The sequence below is a fragment of the Pituophis catenifer genome, unplaced genomic scaffold, assembly GCF_029215685.1.
Source record: "Pituophis catenifer annectens isolate HBS135680 unplaced genomic scaffold, rPitCat1.0.hap2 SCAF_5, whole genome shotgun sequence".
NCBI lineage: Eukaryota > Metazoa > Chordata > Lepidosauria > Squamata > Colubridae > Pituophis > Pituophis catenifer.
Window position 1 is genome coordinate 44,681,476 of NW_027256885.1, and position 12,595 is coordinate 44,694,070.

Consider the following 12,595-nt stretch of genomic DNA (forward strand, 5'->3'; position numbering starts at 1 on the left):
ATTTTCCTGCTGTCATCTTTACAGCCTGATAATTTAGGGAGTGTCCCCCCAGAGCCTTTTGCTCCGCCCTCTGTATGCAGCTGTGGCTTATGCACCCTCTTTTATGCTTGTTCTCTAGACAGCTTCTCTTCACCCACATATCATTATACCAATCAACTCAAAACTGTAAGATGAACCAGACACCCAAAATATGGAACCTTTGTGATGAAATGGAACTGCTTTTTGGAAGACGATCTTTTTTTTTTGCCAATAGATTAGAAAGTTAAAAGCCCAGAGGAATTTTTGTACTACTTGTCATATAATGTGTACAAGTCAGGCTGTACAAAAATTCAATTTTATACATTTAAAAATACATGTATTGTTTATATTTCTTTTAAAAAGTAATGCCACTTTATAACCACCTGATTTTAATTATACTTCAATGCCCTATAGATATTATCAAAAATATTAAAACCCAATCCATCCATCTTCTTTAAAATGGTGATTAAAGCTTACTTTTATAGGTGAAAAAGGACACTAAGTTATTAATACAATAAGTCAGTAAGCATTAACACAATAGGTTATGGAGTGCCCTTTTCATATAAACCATGAATATTTAGGCCAAAGGAACATAATCTATTCTAAGCATTCCAAATTGTATTTCTCAAATTGAAATGACAAAAGTAGAAAAATATTAAATGTGTTTGATATAAAATCTTTATTATATACAAGCAAAATATTTATATTTTGCCCTGGCCCCACTAACATTTTGGAGTGTGGTCCCAGCATGCCACTTCAAGTTCAAGGGTATCACACATTGACATGGATATTTACTTCTTATGCCATAATGAATTACTGTCTGGGTTAATTATTAAAAGTCTCAGTAAGTGGAACATTCTTTAATTTCTAATTTATTCCATAAAAATAAATGCAGTGATGTAATATTCACTGAACATAGTGTTTCTTGGTTAATGTGCTTAGGATCATGCTGACACTATATTGCAAAACAGGAGGGAGAAGACAAAGGGGTTTCGAGATCATATTCTTGGATAGTATAGTAAAGTCCCATTTTGTTGCAAACAAATGCTTTAAGGAGCCGTGGTGGCGCAGTGGTTAGAATGCAGTATTGCAGGCTAACTGCCCACATCCAGGAGTTCAATCCTGACTGGCTCAAGGTTGACTCAGCCTTCCATCTTTCCGAGGTCGGTAAAATGAGGACCCAGATTGTTAGGGGTAATATGCTGACCTTTGTAAACTGCTCAGAGAGTGCTGTAAAACATTATGGAGCGGTATATAAGTCTACGGGCTATTACTATTAATTGTGAGTAGTCAAGTTTCTTCAGGAGACAATAAGGATAAGGATAAGGATAATTTTATTTCTATACCGCCCCTCTCCCAAAGGACTCGGGGCGGTGTACAGCCAGGTAAAAACACAATACAAATATCACAATTTAAATTTAAAAAATTATTAAAAGTATTACATTTAAGGCCAATTAACTAAAAAACCCAAAAATTTAAGAATTCCAAATTTAAAACTCAATTTATGAAGCTAGCCCTGCCTGTCGGAAGAGCAGGGTCTTAAGAGCACAGCGGAAAACTCGGAGGTCAGAGATCTTGCGTATGTCCGGGGGCAGTTCATTCCAAAGGGCAGGGGCTCCCACAGAGAAGGCTCTCCCCCTGGGTGTCGCCAGCCGACATAATTTGGCCGACGGCACCCTGAGGAGTCCCTCTCTGTGGGAGCGAACTAGACGGTGGGAGGCTATTGGTGGCAGAAGGCGGTCTCGTAGGTACCCAGGTCCTGAGCCATGGAGCACTTTAAAGGTGGTAACCAACACCTTGAATCGCACCCGGAAGACCACTGGGAGCCAGTGCAGCTCGCGCAGGAAAGGTGTTACATGGGCGCAACGGGTTGCACCCATAATTACCCGCGCGGCCGCATTCTGGACCAGTTGGAGCCTCCGGGTGCTCTTCAAGGGGAGCCCCATGTAGAGAACATTACAGTAGTCCAGCCGGGAGGTAACAAGGGCGTGAGTGACTGTACGCAAGGCGTCCCAGTCCAGAAAGGGACGCAACTGGCGAATCAGGCGAACCTGATAAAAAGCCGCCCTGGCCATGGCCGTCATATGCTCTTCTAAAGACAGCCGTGCATCCAGGACGACGCCCAGATTGCGAGCCCTCTCTGTGGGGGGTAGAAATTCACCCCCTATAGATAGCGATGGCGTCAGCTGACTATACCGGGACGCGCGTAGCCACAGCCACTCGGTCTTGGAAGGGTTGCGTCTGAGCCTATTTCTCCCCATCCAGACCCGTACGGCCTCCAGGCAGCAGGACATCACGTCAAGGGCATCACTGGGGTGGCCTGGGGTGGAGATGTACAGCTGAATGTCATCAGCGTACTGATGTACCCTCACCCCAAAACCACGGATGATCTCGCCCAGCGGCTTAGTAATAGAAAGCTAAAAACTTCATTTAAATCACTCTACCCTGCAAACATTCTCACATTAGCCATGCCCTATAAAGTTTTCCAACAGTTTTATTTTGCAGATATTATCAAGTACAGTCTTGTGTACAGGCAAATTCCCATTCCAACTGGTAGACAGCACATCAGACATAACTTCCCAAAATGTAATGACACAAACTTGCTATCCCTCTAATCCAGTGTACTGGATTTCTCAGGAGCACACTGTGCTTTGCCTTCTGTATAATTTCTCCCCCAATCTTACATTCATTCTTCCTGCTCAGACTGAGAAGGAAGATAGTGCTCCAGCCTTAATGCCATTGTTTCACACCTTCTTTCCACATATACTTACCAAGAAGAGATACTGCAGGCCATAAATTATAGAGTTTATTGTTAGTACAGGCTTCCAGTCCTCTCTGTGGGCCAGAAAAATAATGAAAAAAATGAGCACGGGGTCAGGAAAGTTTACCCAACTAAAAAAATAACAAAACAATCTTGTTTTAGATTCACATTGTTTAAAAAAAGCTTTATGAAGATTGATCCAAACTGAAATATGTTTAATATCCCAAATCCTTAAAAAAATGAAGTCAACAGTTCTTAGAATCAGACCTTTGAAATATAAGACACATTTTAATTACATTTTCATGGTCCCACTGGCAATATCCCAAAACTAAAATTATTGACAAGCCTCTTTCAGGATTTTTTTTTCCTTATCGCCCTTCTAATTATGAAGGCATAACAGGTTTTAAAAAAACAAAAAACAAATATGTTCAACATTCCAAAATAAAGTCAGCAGTGTTCAGAAATACACCCACTAGAATGGAAGACTGCCTTCCTTAATCCATACTGTCTATGGCTGAGGGCAGTTCCAGTTCAATACATGCTGAGGGCACCAGGTTTGGCATGATTGCTGCAGGCTCTTTTCTACTCCTTAGTGTAGCTAGTTTCATAAACACAAAACTATAATGGATTGTTTGGTTTTGTCTGTGTTACATGAATACAACCAACATATCCATGGCGTGGCACAGAAGTCAACAATTTTTGAAACCTGGCAGTCACACATAACATTTTGTGTGCAAACCAAGGGCCACAATGGATGGGCAGTGATGCAAAGTGGGTGGTGCTAATGTTTTCTTAAAAAATTAAATTGTGGTAAAATGTAGGACTTGCAGTAAAGTTTTATGTCTTTGCCTTAAGATGGTAAGAAACTGTGCCACCAATTTTCAGCAATGGTCAAGGAGACTCTGGGGACCATAGAGAAAGAGTTCATAAGCAAAGGCTTGCCTGCTTCTTATTTCCTATGATCTGTGAATCATAAATGTAGTTGAGCAGTCAGTGAGTGAATACATGTTTATACAAGCATTTCACTCACTTCAAAAAGAAAATATTTTATATGTTGTTTGATACTTTAACAACAATATTTGTTCTTAAAACTTCCTCTAAACCTGCAAGGAAGAAAATAATAGGAATGAGAAGAGAATGTACAGGTAGTCCTCGACTTACAACAGTTCATTTAGTGACTGTTCAAAGTTACAACGGCATTGAAAAAAGTGATTTATGACTGGTTTTCACACGACTGTTGCAGCATCCACCTGATCACATAATCAAAATTCAGATGCTTGGCAAATGGTTCATAATTATGACGGTTGCAGTGTCCTGGGGTCACATGATCCCCTCTTGCAATCTTCTGACAAGCAAAGTCAATGGGGAATCCAGATTCACTTAACAACCAAGTTACTAACTTAACAAATGTAATGATTCACTTAACAACCGTAGCAAGAAAAGTTGTAAAATGGGGCAAATTCACTTAACAAATGTTTCACTTAGCAATATAAATTTTGGGCTCAATTGTGGTCATAACTCAAGGACTACCTGTATTAGAACAACAGAACATGTTTTGTACCTGAGGATATTTAGGCAAACATTGCCTTCTAAATCTATGTTTGGGTGATATACCATAGTCTCACATTTGACTTTTGGGGGGTCATGTGGGTAACCTTGCCCCACCTGCAAATAAAACACAAAACAGAGACACACTGTCAGTTTTTTCATGTTCATTATGGTCCATTTAATATTCTTTCCAAAAATATGGGGCCATCCACATAGCGATCTAAGGCTTTCCCATTCTTCACTAATTTCTTGCCAGTAGATTTTGGGTTTTGCCATATCTCAATGGTTGTTATTGTTGTTCAGTCGCTAAGTCATGTCCGACTCTTCACGACCCCATGGACCATAGCACACCAGCCCCCCCGTTCTCCACTGCCTCTGGGAGTTTACCCAAATTCATGTTCATCTCAATGGTACAAAAGATAAATTATATTTTGAAGTATACAATGCCCCAAACTAGAATGGGGAAACAGGAGAGGAGTTCTGGCTTCTCTATCTATGTGTACAATATAACGTGTCCAGATAATCAATGTCCACTACTCAATTTTATGAATATTTCAAAATGTGAAGTATTTGCTTGCATGGCTGTTTCAATTACATTGCTTTCTTTGTTTTAAGAACTTGATTGTAGAGCAATACAATCAATACAACAGTTGCTACAACTGAGTTGCTGAGATTATGAGCTCCTTATGAGTACAAACACTGACAAGGATCCAAATGACAACCATAGAGTAAAATAATGAACCATGCATACTACTCTGAAAATTCGGAAGGATGCAATAAAAATGCAATTGTTTCAAAGACAGTAGCTTTTTTGCATCATGTCTTAGTGCTAAAGGCAGGAATTTAAATATTCTTTTTAAAAAAAAAAAAGTTTATTTTTTAAAACAAACATACAAACAATACATCCTTAATCATTCAGTGTTTCATCTGAGTACGTATTTTGTGTCTTCTACTCCCTCCTCCATCATTTTCATATTATATTTCTATCACACCTTTATATTTTCATTTAGATTGTTACATCATTCTTCCCAAATTTCTTATGTTTATATTAATTTATCAATTATCTAAATTTTTAAATATATCTCTTCTCTAACCATTGATATAATTGCCCCCATACTTTAAAATACTCCGATTTTTCCTTTTCTTTAATTACCAATGTTAATCTATTCATTTCTGTACATTCCAATATTTTCTTACTTACTTCTCCCTCTAAAGCAGCGGTTCTCAACCTGGGGGTCGCGACCCCTTTGGGGGTCGAACGGCCATTTCACAGGGGTCGCCAAAGCCCTCTCTCGGCCCCCCCCTACACCTTCACTCACCCTCACCCTCTGCCTCTGTTGGATCGCCGGCCGTTCGCTTACCCCGCCCACTCCCAATCTATTGCTGCTTCCTGAGTCCCAGCTGATGGCTAGAGGAAAAAAACCGGTTTAAATTCTTGCCGCGGGGCTTCAAAGGGCTGCCCTATAGCCAGTGGTGCAGCCGAACCGTTTGTTAAATTGCTGGCTTGCCCCGCCCCTCCGCACCACTATTTATTGTCAATAAATAGTGGTGGGCGAGGGGCGGGCGAGCCAGCAATTTAACAAATGGTTCGGTGTTTTTTGTAATTTTATTGGCCCGCGCAGCTTCAGCATAGGCTAATTAGCCCTGGATTAGATCAGCTTCCCACCCTCAGTTGATTTGCTCTCAGCTGTTTTGCTCAGGGCTCTGCTGCTTGCTTGCAAAGAGTGCTGATTTTTTTTCCCCTAGCTATGCTGAAAAACGAAACTGGAAGTAAAGAGGCTGTTGGCTTTGCTGTTGCTGCAAGCTGGAAAATTAGGCAGGCAGATTTCTTTTTCCTCACCAAAAAAGGTAGGTGCAAACAATGGGAAATTTAGGGAAAAAGAGGAGAGTTCAAGATTTTAAAACACAAAAGAAAAAAAGCTCTATTTAACTAGAGAATTGTAATAATTGAGATACTATTAATTGTATACTGTGTTGAAAGCAGAAATGGTTAAGTTGTGGTTTGGAGGAATATATGGGGGAAATTATTTGGTTTATTATTATTGGTAAATATAATTAATTGATTTGTAAGAAATTGGATTGCATGGAAATAATTGGAATATTCATGTTCATATTGATTAATATACAAAAAAGGTAGTTATATGACTTCCTGTTTGCTGTTTGTCCCCGCTGGACGCTCCTCTGGGATCGTCGAACCCACTGCCTGTAAGAGCCGCCTTTTTCAGCGGAATGGCGGCTCGAAAAAACTCCGTTTCCATTAGGAAACGGAGATAGAGCCGGCTGGGGTGGGTAGAGTCCTCTGCCTAATCCCAAAAGTTTTTTATTTACTTTTGGGAGGGAGCGGAAGAGACTCCCCGTATCCCCAGCCGACGCTCCGGGCTCTGGGAAATCTCTGCTACACGCAGAGCTAGGGGGCAAAAGCAAGCCTGTAAATCTGTCAAATAAATTAATTAAAGAAGATATGAGCTGGACCTTTGATCCTGAAGCGCAAGTATTCCTTTTATTCTATTTTGCCTAAGAAGTGAAGTGAAGGGAAAAAAGTTTTTTTTTAAAATGGCGATTGCTGCTGCGGCTTGAAGAGAGGCTGAAAGGGAAACTCCTTCCGTTTTCAATTACAAAGTAGCAGAATGAATACTTTTGGCTGTAACTGAAGGCAAAATCTCACTCTCATTTCTGTTTTTTTTTTCTTTTTTCTTTTTTCTCTTTGAGGATTTGATATTGATCTTGGTTGGAAAAAAGTTTTTTTTTTCTCTCTTTTCCAGTAAATTTTGTCTGCGTGGAAAAATGGCACTGAGACTTATAAAACTAGACAAACAGGCAGTGGGGGGGGATTCCCCCATTAATAAATTACATCAACAAGTTTTAACTCTCCAGTCACAGAAACCTGACTTTAATATAATAGAATTTCTTCTTGAGGAGATTGTAAGAAGGGATGAGATTGTGAATCAGCAACTTGAAAAATTTAAGTTGGAAATCAAAGAAATTGGTGAACTGGTGAAATCTAAGTTTGGCTTTTTGGATCGAAAGATTTTAAAAGTAGCTAATGGCTTAGCAGACTTTATGACTCAGTTGGAAGCAAATACTAACTCTAAAATGAAAGAAACTGAGGAGAATTTGGATGACAAGATCCAAAAAATTAAAAAGGATTTGGCAAACATTCAGGATAATAGTTCAGAAGACAAACTTAAAATGGAGGCTGATCAAAAGACTGTTATTGAAGAAAATGTACAACAGAGGATTGAAAGAGAAGTTTTAATGATCCAATACAATTTTACAGAATATGCAATTAGACTGAGAGGTTTGCAGGAAGATGACAGAGATGATTTAAGGAAGATATCTTCTGAAATTCTGGCTGGGATTTTAAAGGTTCAACCTGATGAAGTGTTTTGCAGGATTGACAGAATTTATAGAATAAACTCCTGGTTGGCAAAACAAAGGCAATTGCCTAGAGATGTGGTGATTTATTTTACAGACAAAGAAATTAGAAATAATATTGTCCAGAATTCTTATGACTCTGCTTTGCAATTTCGTGGAAGAAAGATTTGGATTTTTAAGGAACTCCCGCCCAAGATGTTAATGGAGAGGAAGAAATTTGGTTTTCTAGTGAATGAGTTAAAAAAAAGGAATATTCTATTTAGGTGGGACGTCCCAGTTGGTTTAATATTGAGACACCAAGGAGTAAGATACCAACTGGATACAGTCGAAAAAGCGGAAGAATTTTATCAAAAATTTTTAAAAATAAATTTAACATCTTTAGGCATAACACAGGACAAGCAAAAGGAGTTGGAAATAAAGGGAAAACATCAAATTACAGAGGCTGTGGTAGATAAACTGTCTTTGGACTCCTTGGATACCCCAGCTGGACTGTCTATAAATTTGAGAGCAGTGTCATCTGATTTTAATGTGATGAACTATCAACTTACAGACAAGTGCGTAAATCAACCAGTTGATATACAAGTGAAGGAAAAGACATATGAGATAATAAAACAAAACCAACAAGATCAATTTACAAAGCAGAATGACAACCGATCAGCTGATACACAACTTGTAGGAAGGAAATCTGGATGGAAATGCAACCCGCAAAAGAAAAAGAAAAGAAACAGATCTCGTAGAAATAGTAGTTTCTAAACCAAGCAACAGTGAAGCCAGGGATTTTAAAAAAAAAATAAATGAATATGTGAAAAGATATTGGAGGCGAATTATTGTTTAATACTATCTTGAGGAAAGTGGCAGATCTCTGCAATGCCGTGATTTTGGGATGTGGAAAGAGCCTTACATTGTTGGATTTGAACTTGAACTATCTATTTTGGATTTCTCTTACCGATAAATATATTATAACTATTTTGAGTTACAAGGCAAGAGAGTCATGCTGGGGCATGCAGAAGATCTGGCTGTTACCCACAAAGATGATGGGGATTTATAATCCTGATGAAAACCACAATTACAACTATATGGAATATAATTATAATGTCACTCGGGTGGTTGTTTTTATTTTTATATATACATGAGGATATTCATTATTGATGGGGGCAGAAGATGACTGAAGATTTTGAATAAACTGTTGCACCAGGATGCTATGTTACCCTATTATGGATGATGGATTTAACAATCTAGTGGAAAGACATCAAAGAAGATACTAAATGAATTATAAATTTAAAGTTATTGTCTTTTTTTATAAAATGGAATGTATATATAGACATATGTATATTTTAGCAGAGTGGGCAGTGGATTATATTTAGAATTGTAGTGCATGGTAATCTTGCAGGAAACTGGGTTGAAATAGGCTAGTTTAGTGATTGATTAGTTTAAGAAAAAGGATTTTTAAGTCATATATTTTGGGGAGTGGAAGAATCGGATAGAACTGAACAAATGTTAAATTTGGAGAAGGCTGCTTTGAAATGTTAAATTAATATATATAAAAGTAAAGGTTATGTTGTTGTAATAATAATAATATTTTATAAGTTTGGGGGAGGAGAAAAAGGGTAGATTGTGAAAAGCGGAGAAAAGCGGAGTTATAAGAATACTTTGCTAAGGGTCAGTACTTTGAGGAGTGAGTAAGGGCATGGTAAAATATTATGTAATTAATTATGAATTAGCTTATTGTTGTGAAGAAGAAGTCACGGGGGGGATGGGTGGTGAGGGGGGGTTAGGGAAGAAGGGAGGAAAAGGGGGAAAAACTTGTATTTGAAAAACTTTTTCAATAAAAAAAAAAAAGGTAGTTATATAACTAATTGATTTATATTAAAATGTTGAATTTATATTAAACAACTGTAATATTACATAATTAACCAATGTGAGGATGGATATAAAAATAGATGACAATGGGAAGGGGCATAATATAGAATAGAAGGGAAAAATTGAATTTGATTAAGATTAGAGATGAGGATGAAGGGTAATATTGGTTTTTTACAAAAATAGATGAGGAATAAATATGGCAAAAAGGAAATATAGAAATTGTAAATTTAATTGAAATGACTAAACACTGTTTAAATTTGTGAACCGGCCAAATACTCTGTTCAAAGTGTTGGAAGAAATCTTCTAGGTTCTGCTCCAAGTGGGGAAAAAGACACTGGAAACGTGGAGACTGCTTGGAAAGATGGTTTAATGGTGGACAGGATCACATGGCTTGAGTTCCTGAACAGAAAAGGGGCAGATACAGTAAATCCTCAGGTTTTTATGCTCTCTCTGGCTCTGCATTTCTTGGGGCCACGAAAGAGTATCCTGATTGGTTGTCAGACTCCCAGGGGGTGGGAGTCTTAGCTAGCCTTCTGGCTGATGGTCTCATGTGCTTCCCAGGTCACATGTGGTGAGTTTCTGTTGCTAGATGGGTAGAGGGCTAATCCTATCTTTATTGGATCTTGGGCAATTCCTACTATGGCTCTGCCTGAAGGAGGTAGATCTTTGTTATGTAGAATAGACTGGCCCAGGCCTTAATGGCCCATTGACAAAGGGTGGGGGCAGGAAGATGGGAGCTGCTTCAAAACATGCTTATCCCAGGGAAATATAATATTCTGCCTTTTTCATATTTCCTAAAATATTTCACTCTTCCAGGAAAGGGGTGGGTGCTAACTTCCTACAAAAGAAAATACATTGTACGTTTGTATGTGTGTTTCTAATTATTGTTATTTATTCATATTTATTCTCTTTTATTCCTTAAAGTTTAACAATTCATTCTTTATCTTAATATCTTTATATTTGTTTGGGGTTGGCTTTCTTCCCTTTCATCTTTTTTATTGTACAGCAATCTTTCTCCTCAAACCTACCACCTCTCTCTTTTCTTTCCTTCTTACTTTCTCTTCCTGCCCCTCTTCTTCTCCTCCCTACTTCCTCTTCCTTTCTCCTTCTCCTCCTCTCTTCCTCCCTCTCTTACCCTCACTCCTACTCTAATTTCCCTTCCCTTCCTTCATCCCTCTCTATTGCTGTATCCTTTTATGCATATGGACTACTCAGAGGGCTGAAAAAGTTATTTCTGACTGGTCCTCACACTTTTGACCAGTCCTCGAACTTACGACTGTCCTCACATTTTACATTTTTGCCCTATCTTGTCACCATGGTGAAGAGAAGCAGTTGTGAAATGAGTGACATGGTTGTTAAGAATGCTACAATGGGCATAAATGATGACCAGTCATAAGTGCGAAGACCGGTCAAAAGTGCGAGGACCTGTCAGAAATCACTTTTTTCAGCCCTCTGGGTAGTCCTTTTGTGCACATGGACTACTCAGAGGGCTGAAAAAGTTATTTTTGACTGGTCCTCGCACTTTTGACCAGATCTCGAATTTACGACTATCCTCACATTTTATGTTTTTTGCCATGGTGAAAAGAAGCAGTTGTGAAATGAGTGACATGGTTGTTAAGAAAGCTGCACGGGCATAAATGTGAGGATGGTCATAAGTGTGAGGACCAGTCAAAAGTGTGAGGACCTGTCAGGACCTATACACATAGCCATGGCCACCCGGTCACATGACCAGCTGGCCACGCCCACCCAGTCACATGACCTCCAAGTCACGCCCACAAAATAAGCCACACCCACAGAACCGGTAGTAAAAAAATTTAGAACCCACCCCTGGTTGGGGGTCACCACAACATGAGGAACTGTATTAAAGGGTCGCGGCATTAGGAAGGTTGAGAACCACTGCTCTAAAGGGATTTTCTCTGCTTTCCAATTTTGCGCAAATACAATTCTCGCTGCAGTTACAATATGTATAATCAAATAAGTATTCTCTTTACTATATTTCTCTGGTAAGATACCCAATAGGAACAGTTCAGGTTTTAAATCAATATGTTGTTGTATCACTTCCTCTAGCCATGTTCTAATTTTAATCCAGTAGTTCCTCACTTCTGGACACGTCCACCACATATGATAATACGATCCTGGTATCTGATGGCATTTCCAGCATTTAGCTGATTTATCTTTAAACATTTTTGCCATTTTTTCAGGTGCCATATGCCATCTATAGAACATTTTGTATTGATTTTCTTTATATGCTATGGACATGGTTAATTTATAGTTTCTTTCCCATATTTGCTGCCATTTGTCTAACTCAATTGTATATCCAAAATTCTTAGCCCATGCTATCATTGTTTCTTTTACCTGTTCTTCTTCTAGCTTAATACTCAATAAGTAATTGTATAGCTTTTTAATCATTTTTTCATCTGTTCCTGTGAGTATCTCATCCAGCTCTGTCATTTCCAAGTAAAAAAGTTTAGCATCTTTTTCATATCTTGTTTGTATTTGTAATTGCATATACCAATCCATTTCAATCCCTTGTTCTTCTATTTCTTGTTTCTTTTTCAATTCCCCCTTATCTGTTAGTATATCTTTATATCTAAGAATAGTCCCTATATTAATAATATTTGGATGTATTAACGCTTCCATTGTAGATAACCATAATGGTATTTTCAAGTAATATTTACCTCTAACATTCTCCCATACTAATAATAATTCTTACATAGTGTCTTTGAAAATAACTGTGCATCTTATTTTTGCCATACCATAAAAAAGGATGCCTTCCCAATTGTAAATCATGTCCTTCCAAAGTTAATAGTCTTGTATTTCTTAATTCAATCCATTCTTTCATCCACGTCAATGCCGCTGCCTGATAGTATAGTTCCCAATTAGGTAGTCCAAATCCTCCTCGAAGTCTCGCATCTTGTAGCATTTTTATGTTGATTCTCGCTTTTTTCCCTTGCCATATGAATTTCATTACTATTTTATTTAATTGTTCAAAATATTTCTTTTCCACTTTTATCGGTATTGCTTGCAATAAAA

General features: G+C 38.2%; 1 protein-coding gene across 2 annotated transcripts in view; it reads right to left on the bottom strand.

Annotated features, from left to right (window-relative positions):
• The window catches only part of UBE2M (ubiquitin conjugating enzyme E2 M), a 70,881-nt gene that overhangs the window by 2,358 nt on the left and 55,928 nt on the right, over positions 1-12,595 (bottom strand). For both annotated transcript variants that reach the window (XM_070944535.1, XM_070944534.1), the window contains 2 exons: positions 4,341-4,444; positions 2,790-2,853 (listed from right to left, as the gene is read on the bottom strand). In XM_070944535.1, the coding sequence (XP_070800636.1) occupies positions 2,790-2,853; positions 4,341-4,444 (168 nt within the window). The remainder of the gene's footprint in view (positions 1-2,789; positions 2,854-4,340; positions 4,445-12,595) is intronic.